This window comes from Lampris incognitus, chromosome 19, assembly GCF_029633865.1.
Source record: "Lampris incognitus isolate fLamInc1 chromosome 19, fLamInc1.hap2, whole genome shotgun sequence".
Taxonomy (NCBI): domain Eukaryota; kingdom Metazoa; phylum Chordata; class Actinopteri; order Lampriformes; family Lampridae; genus Lampris; species Lampris incognitus.
The window spans coordinates 27,315,196-27,333,441 of NC_079229.1; the positions used below are offsets into that span (position 1 = coordinate 27,315,196).

Below are 18,246 nucleotides of genomic sequence, written 5' to 3' on the forward strand. Positions count from 1 at the left end.
ACTGATCCTATCTGGATGAAATGGGTTTTTTTTTCCAGTGGAAAACTAGACTGATTTACCTGATTGACAATAGGAAGAGTTTACCCCATTAGTGTAAGTGTGTTAAATAGAGTTCAATCCTCTTATTTTTATAGCCTTTAGTGTGCCATAACTTATTTAGAAAGACTAGTTTTGACAGCCAAAGTGCAGAGGATGTCAGCCGTTTGTTTGGTTTTTTTCCTCTGTAAATCCTGGATTGGTGAGAAGGCCGAGGCCGATTTAAATCTCCTTACTGAGAGAAGCAATCATGACAAAGTGAGTCAGGGGATCAAGTGAACATGGAGCAATCACCCATGTGGGTGTTACTGTGTTGTACAGTACAGTACCAAGTCCCACCAGTCTATTTGACTACACAGTGGACAACCGTTCTGATGTTCAGATGATTCTGAATCAAAGGATCCTCCGCCTGGACCCTGTGATAACCACAGCAAAGCACACCAAACTGGCGGTGTTTAAAGGAAAACGCTGGTATTTTTTATTTAACCTGAGCCCTACTTTCCTATTGTTGGGAGTTGAACGAAGTGATGGGTAGCTGAATCTTTTAAATTGATTTTAATCTGTGCAAACTGTGGTGTCAACTGACTGTTGTGCACTAAGCTGCAATGTAGCCTAATTCTTTGGGGTAATAGCGCTGAAACGTGGCCACCCGCTTTTTTAGCAGCCCTGGTTTCAGAGGTAAATGTCCCATTCATTCTCCCATTCATAAAATCCCTTTATTAGAGTTTTAAACCTGCAGTGCAAATGTTTTGTCTCCCCCTTCTGGCAGTGAGAGTAATTATTTCTCTTCTTTCAGCGCTCTCCGACGAGGAAAAGCTACACCAATGGTTATCTGCGTTTGTCCTCACCGTTGATCGCTTTCTTATTTTTACTTTAATCCTTCCTCTGAACACCAAGTTTCTTTTTCTTTGGAGCATCAGAAACTATTCTTGGAGGCTTCTTAGGTTTTCCGCCATAGCCTCCAAGCTCAGAAGCTTTCTGGCAGCTACCCCTGAATACTTTCATCACATGGAAGCTCAGCTCTAGCAAAGCAATCATTGATGGTCAGCACCAATCAACTAATCAGCAAAAGACTGCAACGCAGCGATCTTCTCCTCCTGCACATTGATAGCCTTGTCAAAATCTTCATGTTTCTTGATGACAAGTTCTACACTGTCCAGAGAATCACCCTTATCATCACTGGTAAGGGAGGCTTCACGAGCTCCCCTCCAGTTCTCAGCCTGCTCGCAGTCTCTGTTAAAAAGCTGGAGCTCCAGGCATTGGTCCAACATTATGCGGTGCTGCACCCAGGCCTTCCCGAGGTCAGCACATTCATGATCTAGGGCCTCCAATTTCTGTTGAATCTCTGGGTTAGCATGGTGACCATGGGCTAGTAGCTGCTGATCAAACTGCTCAAAGGCCTTGAATGTACCTGCATGGGCATCAATCTCTGTACGGTGTTCCTGGTGTCTCTCCAGAAGGGCCTCAGCTCCTCTCACATCCTTAGCCAGCTCCTCTGATGACACTAGTCCACAGATGCCATAGATCCAAGAGATTAGGTCTTTGAAGTCAGACAGGAAATGTTGCACGGTCAAGGGAGTTGCCAAGCTTATCTTTGCGCTGGTCAGCACGTCCCACCAGGCTGTTCCAGGCAGTATTTAGTTCAGTGCACTTCTCTTGAATATCATCCACTGCTTCTGGATAAGACTGAATAAGATTTTCTGCTGTCTCACCAAGAGAGTTAACCTTATCACCCAAGGCTGCAAGACCTCTTTCAAAACCCTCATGCTTGCACTGTAAAGCTTGCACGCTAGCCAAGTCATGGCCGTAGTTGTCAGTGTTCAAAGCCTGGTTCTTCTCCTCAATCCATTCTTTAGTCTCATCCGCATCTCTGTGGAATCTCTGCACCTCATGGGCACTCCCCAGCATATTGCTTCTTTCTTCAGCCAACTGTTGCAGAGAGTGCCAGCGACTGTTCCACTCCTTCCATGGGGATTGTTTTGCTGCTTTAGTCTGTACTCTGGCTGGATTTAACAACCTATTAGTGACAGTGATATTTGTGACACCAACTGCAGTGTGCTTTAATAAACACTACTGATTAGAATGTGAGAAAAAAGCAATCATTGATGGTTAACATAAAACGCATCACTATGCACCACTTCCGGTGTGCCAGTGAGTGAATGCTGCACAAGAATGTTACCACAGACACCAGATTTAGAACTGCAGTATACTGCAAATACAGAGAGATTTACCTGGCAGTGATTATCATTGGCTTAATTATCATTGTGTGATCTTGTTTGGCAAGGGCTTGAATATCATTTATTTAAGTGTAAAAGTCCCACACTCTAGCTTTAAGTCTTTAACCAATTTAACTGGCTACAAGATGTATCTTAAATAAAACAGTTGATTCTCAGCAAAAACTTATTTGATAAACAGAAAAAAAGGCAAAGGTACAAGACTGTGTACTTGATGTCTTTTAAGACAAAATGAATTACTCATCAGAATCATATTTATTGCCAAGTACAAGAACATACAAGAATTTGTTTTGGTATGGGTGTCCGGGTGGCGTGGCAGTCTATTCCATTGCCTACCAACACGGGGATCGCCAGTTCAAATCCCCGTGTTACCGGCTTGGTCAGGCATCCGTACAGACACAATTGGCCGTATCTGCAGGTGGGAAGCTGGATGTGGGTATGTGTCCTGGTCACTGCACTAGCACCTTCTCTGATCGATCGGGATACCTGTTCAGGGGGGAGGGGGAACTGAGGGGAATAGTGTGATCCTCCCACACGCTACGTCCCCCTGGTGAAACTCCTCACTGTCAGGTGAAAAGAAGCGGATGGCAATTCCACATGTATTGGAGGAGGTATGTGGTAGTCTGCAGCCCTCCCCGAATCGACAGAGGGGGTGGAGCAGTGACCGGGACGACTTGGAAGAGTGGGGCTTTTGGCCGGATACAATTGGGCAAAAAAAGATCCCAAAAAAAAGAAAAAAGACTTTGTTTTGGTATGTTGGCGCAAGAGGGAAAAGCAGGAGCTGTGTTTACAAAAAGGTTAAATGAGAATTTTAAGGAGTTTTTTACAGAATAAGAGTTATTTACAGGGCAGTGCAAGTTTATGCAAGGTGTCCATATACAGAGCGCACAGTAGGGAAGATAAAAGGGGGTGGGACGGGTGGTAGGCAGTGTCAAAATCTTTGGGTGTCTGGGAGCTTGTCTGAAAGGCCTACTATGGCTGTAGGGAAGAAGCTGTTCTTGTGGCACGAGGTTTTGGTTTTTATAGACCTTGGCTTCTTGCAGAGAAAAGTATTTTGAGGAGACCATGGCCAGGATTAGAAGGGTCAGCCATGATCTTTGCTGCTCACCTCAGTGTCCCGGAGGAATACAGGTCCTGGAGGGATGGCGGGTTGCACCCAATCACCCTTTCAGCAGAGCGAATGATACGCTGCAGTCTGCCCTTGTCCTTGGCAGTGGCAGCAGTGTACCAGATAGTGATGGAGGAGGTGTAAAAGTGCACCATCATTGGCTTTGGCAAGTTGGACTTTTTCAGCTGCCACAATCACATTAAGCATTGCAAAGGATGTAATCAAATCCCTTTCTCCTCACTTCCAACTAGTTTCAACCAATTTTTGCAATCACATACAAGTGAAGGGCAGAGAAATTTGCTTCTACATAAACAAAGGTTGGTGTACAGATGCCACAGTGTTAAGCGTTAAGCCTGAAACTGCAAGCCATTTTATTCACCACAGGAGTTTTCATCCTGGTCGATATTTACATCCCACCCCCAGGCCTGCAAACCCTGGCCAACCAGATTACCGGTTTGGAACAAAAACATATGGACTCACTTTTCATAATCCTTGGGGACTTTAAAGAGCAAAATTAAACCATGAACTACCTAAATACAGACAGCATTTTAATTGTCCCACCAGGGAAAATAACACATTGGATGACTGCTACACAATTCTTAAAGATGTATATCACTCTGTCCCCCAAGCAGCTATGGGGCACTCTGATAACTGATTGGTTCATCTTATTCCAACCTACAGGTAGAAACTAAAATCTGCAACGCCTGTAGTTAAAACAGTGAAGAAATGGACCAGCGAAGCAAAGCAGGGACTTCAAGACTGTTTTGACTGCACCGGTTGGAGTGTATTTGAAGCTGCAACTGGCAACCTGGACAAACTAACTGACAGCTTACATCAGCTTTTGTGAAGATATGTGTATGTCTACCAAGACCTTCTGCACATACAACAATAACAAGCCATGTCTTGATGCATGCTCAATGATCCAGGCAAGGAAATCCTAGAAAGTTGAATCAGTTCATCTGGTCACAACGTTTAGTGGGAGAAACGTTACATCACTCATATCTACCTGACTTCTTCGGTCTTGGGATACCTGCAGTCAGCTGAGACCGAAGAAGTCACACAGATGAGTGATGAAACGTTTCTCCCACTAAATGTTGTGACCAGATGAACTGATTCAACTTTCTGGGAATAAAAAGCCATGGTTCACGGCCAAACTAAGACAACTTTGGCAGGCAAAGCAGGATGCCTACTACAGTGGGGATAGAGCCCTGTACAAGCAGGCCAGAAATTCAATGACAAGGGAGATCAAAAGCTGAAAAACAGGTTTTCAGCCAACGACCCTTTGTCAGTATGGAGAGGCCTTCAAGACATTACAAATTGTCAAAGACCACCCCCCCCCCATGCTGAGGCAAACAAAGACCTGGCTGACAACCTGAATGTCTTCTATTGCAGGTTTGAAAGAGACAAATTCACACACACCACTCACTCCAGCCCAATAACAACAGCCCCATCACACCTCTGGCAACCCTCCTACTCTTCCCCCGATACTCAGGCTGCACTCAAGATACCTGTAGAGGATGTGAGCCAGCTTTTCCAGTGACAGAAGACGAGGAAAGCACTGGGTCCAGATGATGTCTCCCCATTCTGCCTTAAAGCCTGTGCTGACCAACTGGCTCCAATCTTCACGCAGATCTTCAACAGATCCCTGGAGCTGTGTGAAGTCCCCGCCGGCTTCAAACGTTCCACCATCATCCCAGTTCCAAAGAAACCCTCCATCACAGGACTGAATGACTACAGGCCTGTCGCTCTGACGTCTGTGGTCATGAAGACTTTTGAACACCTGGTGTTGGCCCACATGAAGAACATCACAGGACACCTGCTGGACCCCCTGCAGTTTGCCTACAGGGCAAATAGGTCAGTGGATGATACAGTCCACATGGGACTGCACTACATCCTGCAATACTTTGACAGCCCAGTGACATATGCAAGGATCCTGTTTGTGGACTTCAGCTCAGCATTCAATACCATCATTCCAGAAATCCTTTCCTTCAAACTGTCCCAGCTCACTGTACCCCCCGCCATCTGTCCTGACAGACAGGAAACAGCAGGTGAGGCAGGGGGAAGTCACTTCTGGTATATGGACAGTCAGCACTGGTGCTCCCTGGGGATGTGTCCTCTCCCTATTGCTCTTCTACCTCTGCACCAATGATTGCACCTCCAAGGACCCAGCTGTTAAACTACTGAAGTTTGCAGATGACATTACAGTCATTGGACTTATCCAGAATGGCGACAAGTCTGCATATCGGCAGGAGGTTGAGCGGCTTGTGTTCTAGTGTAGTCAGAGCAACTTGGAGCTGAACATGCTCAAGACTGTGGAGATGACAGTGGACTTTAGGAGACAACCCGCAGCACTGCTCCCCTTCACAATATCCAACAGCTCTGTATCAACCATGGAGACCTTCACATTTCTGGGAACTGCCATTACCAAAGACCTGAAGTGGGAGTCCAACATCGACTCCATCCTCAATAAAGCCCAGCAGAGGATGTTCTTTCTACAGCAATTGAGGAAATTTGGTTAACTACAGGAGCTGCTGAGCAAGTTCTACACTTAAATCTGTCCTGTGCACATCCATCATGATCTGGTTTGTAGCAGAAACAAAACGGTAAAGGAACAGACTGCGGCAAACAGTATTGCTGCTTTCCAGGACACTCGGAAATCGAGATTTTCCGACCTCTTACTAGAAAAAGTACAACGGAATTCCACTCAGTCGGAATTCCTACTTATAAACTCAGGGTAAATTCATCTACCCCGACTTCATGGAGAAGCAGTTATCTGATGTCACACAACAATGGCAGCATCCAAGGAGGCGCACGGTGTTAATGGTAAACTATCAACTAAGGCAACATAAAGTATATTTGCCTGTATTTAATTACAATAATACATACTATCTTATAGTAAAACCTGTTCTGCATGTAAACTGATGTCAATATGTTGACAATGTTATTAAGTAGCTGGTTATGTTAAACAATCTCTGGAAGTTATCTCTGCACAATAGTTATTCCTCTGTTTCGTTTACATATGCAAGGAGGCTGCAGTGCTGACAATTCAGTTGTTTAAACACTTGCCAATAAAAACACCAATTTATCAGTTAGCCATGTTTTGTTTTTTTTTGTTTACGTTTGGCATCGTGCACCTGGAATGCTTGGAGGTCAGAAATTGGAACTTCCAACTGGGAAATTCCAGCCTCGCACTTTGAATGGAACGCAGCATAAGGACAGCAGAAGAAATCATTGGCACTCCCCTGCCCACCCTGCAGGATTTGTACATCTAGAACCCAGAAACAGGCAGGCAGAATCAGCACAGACCCCCCCCCCCCATACCCAGGACACAGTCTGTTTGAACCCTACCCTCTGGCAAGTGCTACAGGGCAATGAGCACCAAAACCACCAGACACAGGAACAGTTTTTTCCCCCCACAGGCCATCTCTCTCATGAACGCTTAACAGTTGGTGCAGGAATAGACACTTATTATGTAAATATGACACTTTGTAAATAGTCCCCTCTGGTCAAGATGTCTCATGTACATATATATGATGTGCACTACCTCTTTAAACCAGATATGCAATACAAATGTACAATTGTACATACACATTCAACTGCTAGATAATTTGCCTCCAATGCCACGCTGTTGCTCGATTTCTTTCTTTCTCTTTTTTTTTTTTTTCTTCTTTTTCTGTGTGAGTGATGTCTGCAAGTGCTGGGAACTGCTGTGTACCGGAGTCGAATTCCTTGTGCGCATGCACACTTGGCCAACAAAGTTGATTCTGCTTTTCTCTTTAATGCTTTCTCATATATTTTTGAAGAGTTGCCAGATGGCTGGAAAACCACTGCAGAAATAGTGAGGGAGACAGCTAGGAAGGTATTTGGTGTGTCATCAGGACAGAGGAAGGAAGACAAGGAGACTTGGTGGTGGGATGAGGAAGTACAGCAAATTATACAGAGGAAAAGGTTGGCAAAGAAGAAGTGGGATAGTCAGAGAGATGAAGAAAGTAGACAGGAGTACAAGGAGATGCAGCGTAAAGCAAAGAGAGAGGTGGCAAAGGCAAAGGAAAAGGCGTATGGTGAGTTGTATGACAGATTAGACACTAAGGAAGGAGAAAAGGACTTGTACCGATTGGCTAGACAGAGGGACCAAGCTGCAAAGGATGTGCAGCAAGTTAGGGCGATCAAGGATAGAGATGGAAATGTGCTGACAAGCGAGGAGAGTGTGCTAAGAAGGTGGAAGGAATACTTTGAGGGGCTGATGAATGAAGAAAATGAGAGAGAGAGAAGGTTGGATGATGTAGGGATAGTGAATCAGGAAGTTCAGCGGATTAGCAAGGAGGAAGTGAGGGCAGCTATGAAGAGGATGAAGAATGGAAAGGCAGTTGGTCCTGATGACATACCTGTGGAGGCATGGAGATGTTTAGGAGAGATGGCAGTGGAGTTTCTAACTAGATTGTTTAACACAATCCTGGAAAGTGAGAGGATGCCTGAGGAGTGGAGAAGAAGCATACTGGTACCGATTTTCAAGAACAAGGGCGATGTGCAGAACTGTAACAACTACAGAGGTATAAAGTTGATCAGCCACAGCATGAAGATTTGGGAAAGAGTAATAGAAGCTAGGTTAAGAGGAGAGGTGACGATCAGCGAGCAGCAGTATGGTTTCATGCCACGAAAGAGCACCACAGATGCGATGTTTGCTTTGAGAATGTTGATTGAGAAGTATAGAGAAGGCCAGAAAGAGTTGCATTGTGTCTTTGTAGATTTAGAGAAAGCTTATGACAGAGTACCGAGAGAGGAGGTGTCGTATTGTATGAGGAAGTCAGGAGTTGCAGAGAAGTATGTAGGAGTGGTGCAGGATACGTATGAGGGAAGTGTGACAATGGTGAGGTGTGCGGTTGGAATGACGGATGGGTTCAAGGTGGAGGTGGGATTACATCAAGGATCGGCTCTTAGCCCTTTCTTGTTTGCAATGGTGATGGACAGGTTGACGGACAAGATCAGGCAGGAGTCTCCATGGACGATGATGTTCGCGGATGACATTGTGATCTGTAGTGAGAGTAGGGTGCAGGTTGAGGAGACCCTGGAGAGGTGGAGGTATGCACTAGAGAGAAGAGGAATGAAAGTCAGTAGGAGCAAGACGGAATACCTATGCGTGAATGAGAGAGAGGACAGTGGAATGGTCAGGATGCAAGGAGTGGAGGTGACAAAGACATCTGAGTTTAAATACTTGGGGTCAACTGTCCAAAGTAACGGGGAGTGCAGTAGAGAGGTGAAAAAGAGAGTGCAGGCAGGTTGGAGTGGGTGGAGAAGTGTGTCAGGAGTGATTTGCGACAGAAGGGTACCAGCAAGAGTTAAAGGGAAAGTTTACAAGATGGTTGTGAGACCAGCTATGTTATATGGTTTGGAGACAGTGGCACTGACGAAAAGACAGGAGGCGGAGCTGGAGGTGGCAGAGTTGAAGATGCTAAGATTTTCACTGGGAGTAACGAAGAAGGACAGGATTAGGAACGATTATATTAGAGGGACCGCTCAGGTTGGACGGTTTGGAGACAAAGCAAGAGAGGCAAGATTGAGATGGCTTGGACATGTGTGGAGGAGAGATGCTGAGTATATTGGGAGAAGGATGCTGAATATGGAGCTGCCAGGGAAGAGGAAAAGAGGAAGGCCAAAGAGGAGGTTTATGGATGTGGTGAGGGAAGACATGCAGGTGGCTGGTGTGACAGAGGAAGACGCAGAAGACAGGAAGAAATGGAAACGGATGATCCGCTGTGGCGACCCCTAACGGGAGCAGCCGAAAGTAGTAGTAGTAGTAGTAGTAGTAGTAGTAGTAGTAGCTTTCTCATATATTTTATGTTTTTTTTTTATAGTGTTTGGGGATTTATATTCTCCTTGTCCCTAAAAAGTTCCTCATGTCTGACCGAGAAAACGTGATGTAGCAGGCTGCTAGCCACTGTGTTCTGGCTTCTGACCCTGCAACTTAGGCGTGATTTACATCTCCATTGTAACAGCAACGTCTCTGATTGGTGGAACTCGATGTAGGATTGTGGGTAGTGTAGTACTTCACCAAGGGTTGGGGAATAAAGCATGATTTTCTTTTTAAGTGAAGTTGAAATCAGACTGACCTACGGCTTCGACAGGAACATATAAATAAGGTTAGGGTTTAGGTAGGCTGTGGTTAAGTTTATGGCAAAGGTTAGTTAATGGCTAACCAACCGTATCTCATACAGATGCTAAAGGATACCTTCTGCATAATATATCGATGCTTTGTCGGTGGCGTCAATATATGATGACGGGGATGAGAACAGACTCATAGCGGTCAGCTGATGCTAGCTTGCTCAGTACCGAATCAGTTTAAAAGATTAAGCTGCCTATCGCTCACTTTGACTCCTACTGATGGCAAAATAGGCCGTAAGTTGAAAAATGCCAGAGGTTAACTTTAATAATTAAGCATGTGAGTGAAGGACTTTTATTTATTGTGTGATTGAAGACATGAGCATATCTCAGACAGAGCTGCTTCTTGGTTCTCGTTGTAAATTGGCCGGGCATTCTTTTATTTTTCTGTGAAGCTGATCAGGAGTTGATCAAATGTGGTCGTGTGCCTAAACAATCCTGCAACTTGACCTCATAATTCTCTCTCTTTCACTCACATGCTTGCTTGCTCTTTGTGTGCGTGTGTGTGTGTGTGTGTGTTTGTTTTGTGTTGTACAATGATGTGTTATATTTATAGACACGTGTCTTTTGTCCTTAAGTTACCCACTATCTCACAGGTCTTCTGTTCTTATTCTGTTCATGTTAGCTAATTAAAGATGACCAGGCCATGGGCCTCGGATCAAACCGCTAAATTAAGATGACAGGAGTGTGTGATCAAAGTGTGTGACTGTGTTTTCTCATCTTTCTTTCTTGCTTTGGGCCTGCCTGTCTGTCTGTCTGTCTGTCTGTCTGTCTGTCTGTCTGTCTGTCTGTCTGTCTGTCTGTCTGTCTGTCTGTCTGTCTGTCTGTCTGTCTGTCTGTCTGTCTGTCTGTCTGTCTGTTTTCCACATTCAGGGTTTTTCCATGTCTATATGTGTGTGTGTGTCTGTGTCAAAGAGGAAACTGGCAATCGCTGATTGTTTGTGTGTGCGCGGCTGTGTGAATAAAAGTCAAAGGGAAGTGTGTTTGCATACAAAGTGTGTAAGCATCAGTCCCTGCCTGTGTTTGCGTGCCATGTGCCATGCGTCTGTGCCGCTCAAAACAGTGTGCCAGTTTGCCAGCTGAAGTTTCCCCTACACGTCTATGTGGGACAGCCGACGTGTTGATGTGTTCAGTCAGCGTGAAGTGACTCTGTGAGCATATTAATGTGACACACACACACACACACACACACACACACACACAAACACTGCAGTCATGCTGCACAGCACAGTTGTCCATGTCTGCGTTTAAGAAGTTGCCAGGTTTACATCCACTAGTGGTCCAGCAACTCTGTCCTCATGATCTTCATTCCCCTGGGCATGATCGACAAGCTGCCCATGGTTTCATGGAGCGAGCACTTCACGGGATGGGTAAGCTTTCGGTTTCCACCATCGACGAGTCAATTTCGGTCCTCTTTTGTTCTTCTCTTTGTAACTCACTGGAAACCCGCTACTGAAACTATATGCAACACTGAGCATTACAGTTCACAAGAGATATGCCATTAACTACGGGCAGTGTTCAAGTTCAGTTTGTGGCTTCCTGTGTCGATCCCAGATTGATAGTCTAGGTAGGCTGTGTTGTTTTATTTCTTCTTCTGCAATCCACGATGGAGGACAGATGAGCAGCATTAGCTTGATTTGTATAGTTAAGATTTTTTTTTTTTTGATGGGTCTGCTGTTTTCTTTTCTCTGCTTTGGCACACATGCCAGCAGGATGCCCTTCGGTAAGGAGGTGGGAGCAGCAGTCTTACTGTGGTTTCTCCCTCTCTCTGTAATTAGCCCTGGTCCTGAGGCTCCAGTGGCCTGGCCTGTGTGCGGTAGCTAGGTAACTCCAGTCAGATGCCGGCCACTGGCTCTGGGGGGGGGTTGTTCATTAGACGTGAATCACAGACACCGAGGGCCCAAAACAGACTCTTCAGTCTGATCCCTACTTTCCCCGCTGACTTGTTTTGTAGGATGCATGCAGTCCTGCCTGTTCTGCATCAGCATTCACACGGACATTTCAGGCATTCAGCTGGGATGTGTGAGACTGGCTTGTCTCGCGTCTTAAATGGTTCATCTGCTGGTAAACTCTGATTTTGGGAGATTGGTTTCACCATAGTTGGTATTCTCTAACAAGGATGGAAACTGTTGTTTTGTCACTGCCAATTTCACACTGAGGAAAGGCATCTGGCCAAAACTTTTGTGCAGCAATAAATCATTACACTGTTGTGCCGTCCATGTTTTCAGTTGTTTGATATTCACTTTGAGGATCCAGCACCCAGACAAAAACCTGTAGAACTGAACAGAGCCAGTTGATTCTTTGCTATTTATTCTTTACTGCAACATGTTCTGGGTTGCACATGGTCCCAGGAGGGCTGAGGGACGGGCCTTGTACTTATGAAGCGGTGGGCTTGAAGTTGGATGACCGCCCTTGGATGATGATATTTTTTTCAGTTCCTCAGTGTGATTTTGGATTTAAGTGAGATGTTAAAGTTGTGAGATGGGAGGAGAACCAATTGGTGGAGTTGTGATTTTTTTAATTTTTTTTTTTTTTTTTTGGTATGCCGAGAAATTGAGATTTGTAGACCGCATGTTAAGTCATCTTGGGAAGTTTAATTTGTGTAATAGGATTCTTGGCAGGGTGAAACCTGCTTGGAGGACAGGAGACAAATCTCCAGTGACCTGATTGTTGTCTGTTCTATCCCATTAGCTCACTTTGTCAGTTAGCTAAATGTCAACATGTCAATTTTGTGGATTGTGGACTATTATAATTGGACAATTGACAGAAAGTAAAACGCAGATAATGCTGTTTGTCTGGATTGTTTAGACCTGAATCAGTCAATTGTCTCTTGTTTCTGCATTTCTTTTTCTAAACTATCATCGTGTGCTTGATATTGTGATATTGCGTTGACATGTTGCTGATTACTTAAAAAAACACAAAACAAAACAAAAGCAAGTTGTCCTTAAGTGCTGGTATTCCGGGAAAGTGTATGTGCTGTTGTGGTGAGGTACTAATTTGGGCTGTTTATGTGGAAATGTGTACTTTTATGGTTGATATAAGCCACATATTGAAATGCCACTAATAGTGTAATGTCGGCCAGCTGTCACTTTGAGGGAGACCATCCTGTAAGCCGAGTATTTAAAGGAAGTGTTCGGATTTTTTGAAGTCTGTCCCTCTTATACTCACTGCTCATGCAGTACATAGGCAGGCTTCTTTTTCACACTCCTCCATCCTTTTCTTCCCACTGGATACCTAACTCCATCTTGCCATCTATAGTTCAACGCTATTAACAGTCCCTGTTCAATGCAAAAATAAATAAATAAACACCTCACAGTTAAGCCAAAGCTAGCACTATGCTACAGCAGTCTATCATGCCAATTCAAGTGGAATTTTTAGAAATTTACATTCATTTGTATTGCTAAACTCCCTCGTAGTGCTTGCTATGCAGTGACTCTTAGTGGTAATCTCTGGTAGGCTGTGTTGCAGGAAGTGGCACAGTGGGAAACATACAGAATTGACAGGCCATTAAAAATGATTGCAGAGTTTTAAAATGACCACTCAAATTCATTATGATAGACTGCTGTAGCGTCTTATTAGCCTTGGCTGAACCGTGGAATTTATTTTGGGGTTTTTTTTGTTGCTTTAAACAGGGATTGTGAGTCTTTACTCCATTAATAGCACTGAACTCTGGAGCTGCAGCTGCGGGTCCAGTATGAAGAAAAGGATGGATGACTGTGAAAATGAAACCTACCATAAACTATGAGGGGGGCCATACTAGCCATAATATATTCTGGCTCTCTCACATACATAGTCTCCTTTCAAATACACATATATTTTCATTCGTACACCCACACATCTTTATTCTCATATTTATATATTTTAACTCACATATTCAAACATTTTATACTCATTTTTATATATTTTCACTCATTCTTTCACATTTTGCTCTCATATTCATATATTTTAACTAACACATTCATACGTTTATTCGTAGGTTTCCCTCTCATATTTATATATTTTCACTCTCAAATATTTTTTCCCCACTCACACATTTCACACACATGTATGTGAAAGGAGGATGTATGTGTGTGAGAGTGAAAATATATGTACAGGGCCAGGATGAATTATGGCTTGTATGGCCCCTCATAATTAGCAGTGAGTATGTACTAGGGATAGATTTTAAAAACATCCAAACCATTCCTTTAATCTTAAACAATACAATGAAACCCACTGGCTCACTCTATGGGCGGTAAACGTTAGGAGTAAGAAGATTTGCTCTGCGGCTCAACCCACGCGTCTCACCAAATGTGCTGCTTGCCGAAGTGTCTTTTAGCAAGACACTCAATTCATACCAGCGCCAGTGGTGCTTTTCAGCCACTTACCCTGCGCTCTGAAAGCAACGAGCGAATTTCCCTGCGGGGATTGATAGACAAATGGCTGAACTGTCAATACAGTGCTTACCAAGCCAGATCAGGCAGAGCGCATCGGGGACGACACTGACTCTTTTCATGCAAGCCTACTTTCAATAGTGATGCACATGTCATGCCAGAGTCTCGAGTCATTTCCACGTTGGAAACCAAAGGGATGTTAAACTTAAACTGGTTATTCCAAACAGCCCAATTACATAAAGCGTGATGGTTTTGTAAGATTTCCTGTTAAGCCTTTGTGTGCTTGTGGCTGAATGCTGGCTTACGTCAGGATGTGCGTGTATAGAAATCAATACACCGAAGGCAACAGCAGCGTTCATTTCCCAACAGTGGGCGAGCCAGAAGACAATTGATCCGTCACTATTCATAATGAGCTCTTTCAGATAGACATGTGAACTTCTCTTAGCACTAAAGCATTCTGCTGCTACATTAATTAATTACACCTGTCTTACATATGGCTTTGGCTGTTTATTTCTAATAATTTAAAATGATGCAGGAATATCCATAGTGGTAAATGCATTATTTTAAATAGTCCCATGTTAGCGTCCATTCTTAATGGGAGATTTAAACCACTTGCTTTTGCAGGATTGGTGTCCTATTCTGCACAGGACTGATGAATGTTTCTGTGATTTTAGGCCCGATTTATTAGCAGTTTAAAAATGTTATTTATTTCCTGTGATGAAAGTGCTTCCTTCTAAATCCTTCATTTTCCCCTTCACTTAGCTTAATTAGTGCCCTGGTTTACTACTTCACTTACCTTGAGCTCATGCTGCTACTATAGCTTTAGGTCTGGATGACACTCCATTATGCTATCTACATACTGGAGAACATGGGAGGGAGGGCAAAGTAAAGGAAGTTTTTTGCCTAATTTGTTTGGGGTACTTGGGTACTTGGACTTATTTTAATTTTTGTGTATACGAAGGATTGCCCTACAAAACAAAGCAACCCACCATTTGAAACAACACTTACTGTCACAAAATGACGTGTCGTGTAAAACTGAAACTTTATTATGGTTATTTCAACACCATAGTGCATAATGAAGTCCCGGATTTACAAAATAAGAACGCTTGTCTAGACTGGACCCCTTTTGGTTTTGGACGAATTAACTGATTGGCATTTAGCAAAAAGTTTTTTCTCATCAAAACAGACATTAAGTCTCCTTAAATACAGTCCTAGCATACATCATGGGATAGTCGACTGTACTGAACAGCTGCCATGTTGATGTTTTCATATGACTAGCACACTCACATTCTTGTTTTGCTGTTCGTCGGGTGCGTTATACTGGTCTGAACCTTTGTCGAGGAATGAAGATAACGGTCTGCCCTGCAGTTTGTCACGTACAGAGGACACTTTGGGACGGGGCTAACCCAGATCAAGCACAATATAATGTAGGGTTTAGGCTATAGGCTAGGCATCAAACACGTTCTCCCCCCGTGGTACACACAGATCTGCACGTTACCGCAATGCAAGATGGGATCTGAACATGCCCACCGGCAGTGTTTTGATACAAACAATGCCTGTTTCCTTCAGGATCAGTAGAGTATCTGTCTTCATCGTCATCATCAGTGTAAACTACTAATAAGACACGTTAGCCCCTTAGCTAACGGGTCTGACCCTTTAGCCGAGCGGTTAGTGATGTCGCCTTGTGGTGCAGTACACCCCGTATCGAATCCCGCACCGGGCAAGAAAATAACCGCTTACATCAGCATCATACATGTATTCCGTCTTGTGCACTCTTGCACGATGCGTATCAAAAGGTCTGATCCACGGCACTTGAGCAAAATCTCCCACCTCGTCTTCAACCGAAGGTCTCGTTCAGGCTCCTCGACTTGTGTGTCTCGCCACGGCGCTGTGTATTACTCTGCTGGGTTTCCGTTGTTTGTTTTATTAAAGGAAAAGTGGATTAGTTATGGTTTCACGTTGTGAACTCGTGACTATGTTGTGGCAGTTCACTTTACCCCGTTACCGCAGCTATAATAAAGCCACTCAAAGGGGACTTGAGTTCCCCCCCCCCTCCCCCGGTTTTTTTTTTCTTAATAAAAACGTGTGACTTTTAAGCCGCTTCTGCAACGTGAACGCCGACACGCTAGACAGGAGTCGGACGCACACGTCACAGGTCCCAGTGGGATGTGCAAATCATAGAGCGATGGATCATCTGCGACTCCCTTTGAAGTGAACGCGCTCTCTTGCAGAAACCGCTAGAAAGTCTCTCCGGAGGCTCCAGACGCATACCAGCTGCCCTAGACCCAGGCTCCGGCTACAGCACACGGGCAGAAATCGGCCACTTGACTGCTTCGCCCGGTTTCACGCGTCTTCATTTTTATGGATTCGCCTGCTCGGCCAGATGGGAGAGTTTGCAGTAGGAGAGTTTGCAGTTCTGCTTTGTGGTGATCTGCACACCGACTTTGCGCCACTTTTGCCGTACTTTGCTCGGCTTGTTCTTAATCCCGTCCAGCGATTTCCCCCCAGTGTTTTATTTTCGACCCGTTCGGCGTGTATGCCGTTTAAAAATAAACACAATTGCTTTTAGTTCACCATCACGAGACCGAACGGGAAGTTCCCCCCCCCCCCCCTGCGAAGGTGGGCTCTGGCCGATCATGCCAGAGAATATGGCATTTCGTCGACACGGTGAGGAAGATAATTACTTCCTGACGTCGTCGGTCTCGGGAAACATGTGTTTGAGACTACAGTGAGTTTAAGTCTTTTTAGCCTTCCGCTTCTCAAAGAGTAACCTCTTCAAGGCACAGTGGAACACATTTAAACTCCCCAGATCACGCGTTCACACACACACACACACGCACGCACACACACACACACACGCACAGGCATGAAAAAAAGCTGCCGCAGCTGCTTTTGGTGCTTTCTGGAATTTTTAGGCTGGCCTCATTGGCCAGAGTTCCTACTTCCTAACTGGCTCTCTCGTTCTGTGTGTGTGTGGGTGGGTGTGTGTGTGAGAGAGAGTGTGTACATATATGCTTGTGTGGGAGGGGAGAGGGGCAGGGGGCAATGGTGGGGGGGACTTGTTTTCAGGATTGGAGGACGGTCGCAACTTTCTGAAGGAGTTTTCTCCCAGCGTGGGAAAGAGGCTCGTCTTCTCTCTGCCTCTCAGCTGGGGCTAAAGTAGGCCTTACAGAAAGAAGGGCAAGAGAGGAGCCGACTTTACCCCTCCGCTCCAACTTTTCTCCACTCCGCTCCACTCCTGGCACGAGGAAGAGGAAGCAGCCTGTCCTCCTCAGAGTTGGGACGAGGGGGGGGGGGTTTGTAGGAGCTCCAGTACACTGGGAGGAGGAGATGGACGATAGCTGAGTTTTTCTCCCTGCCGGGCGGGACTGCTCACAGGCTGGGTAGGGCAGAAATGTATCACTCTGGAAGTGAGGAGTCAGACTTGGTGAGTTTGTCCGAAGCCTCAACACACACACACGGAAGACACACACACTCACATACATGAAATCTACTCCCGTGTATGCATGACGGTACTCCAGCAATATCCTGTTCGTGTTATACAGTGTGTGTATGGTCTGAGCCTGATTCAGCACTCTCTCTCTCTCTCTCTCTCTCTCCCTCTCTCTCTCTCTTTCTCTCTCTCTCTCTGCGTGTGTCTGCACTGAACAAAGAGGAAAAGGTTTTGCAGTCCCAAAGCGGGGTGGTTATTTGGGCAAAAAAATCTGAAAGGGCGTAATCATGCACTTCCTATTTTGTTATTCCTTATCGCTTTTCCTGAAAGCTGGTCAGTCTGTTGCACAAGAGGCATGCTACGAGGGTGCTGCGGCGCGGGTTCGGCGGGGACGAGGCTCACTTCAGGGTCTCGGCTGGGTCCGCAACTGTCCCTGCATGGCTATGGCCATTACTAGCCCATTACTAGCGGGGAGTCGTGACAGTCATTAACAGTTTGTGTAGGAGAGAGAGAGAGAGAGAGAGAGAGAAAGAGAGGGGGAGAGGAAGAGGGAGGGAAAGGGAGAGAACGCTGGGGCGAGCTTGGTTTGTGTAAGCCTTCACTTACACACACCGGTAGAGAACACACATGAACAACACAAGTCCAGCTCTTTGTCCTTACATAATGGATTTTTTTTCCCACTTTTATGAGAATTTATTTTTTTTTGTCTTAATTGAACCTTCACGACTGCTTTGACTTAACCACGTCCAGAATGAAGCGTGCCCGTCAATAAACTTGTACGCCGGCAACGGTGCTTGATGGCCATGGAAGATTCTAGTTAGCATTCCAAAAATGTCCTTTTCTGGGATGTTTGTGTGTGTGTGTGTGTGTGTGTGTATGTGTGTTGGGGGGGTGGGGTACTGGAGCAAA

At 45.0% G+C, this 18,246-nt stretch overlaps 2 protein-coding genes across 3 annotated transcripts in view; one reads left to right on the plus strand and one right to left on the minus strand.

The window, feature by feature from the left end:
- Nucleotides 1–1,094: 1,094 nt before the first annotated feature.
- Nucleotides 1,095–1,944, minus strand: LOC130129638 (spectrin alpha chain, non-erythrocytic 1-like). Its single transcript, XM_056299228.1, has 2 exons — nt 1,749–1,944; nt 1,095–1,657 (listed from the first exon to the last, which is right to left on the minus strand). Exons 1-2 carry the CDS (start codon nt 1,942–1,944, stop codon nt 1,095–1,097), a joined length of 759 nt encoding a protein of 252 aa, XP_056155203.1.
- A 5,439-nt stretch (nt 1,945–7,383) lies between these two features.
- cacnb2a (calcium channel, voltage-dependent, beta 2a) overlaps nt 7,384–18,246 on the plus strand; it is a 53,280-nt gene continuing 42,417 nt past the window's right edge. Inside the window, exon 1 of one of the 2 annotated variants that reach the window (XM_056299043.1) lies at nt 7,384–7,439. In XM_056299043.1, coding sequence (XP_056155018.1) covers nt 7,437–7,439 — 3 coding nt within the window. In that variant the 5' untranslated portion in view covers nt 7,384–7,436. Of the gene's footprint in view, nt 7,440–17,027; nt 17,332–18,246 lie in introns of those variants that run through there. The other variant, XM_056299042.1, reaches the window with a different exon arrangement.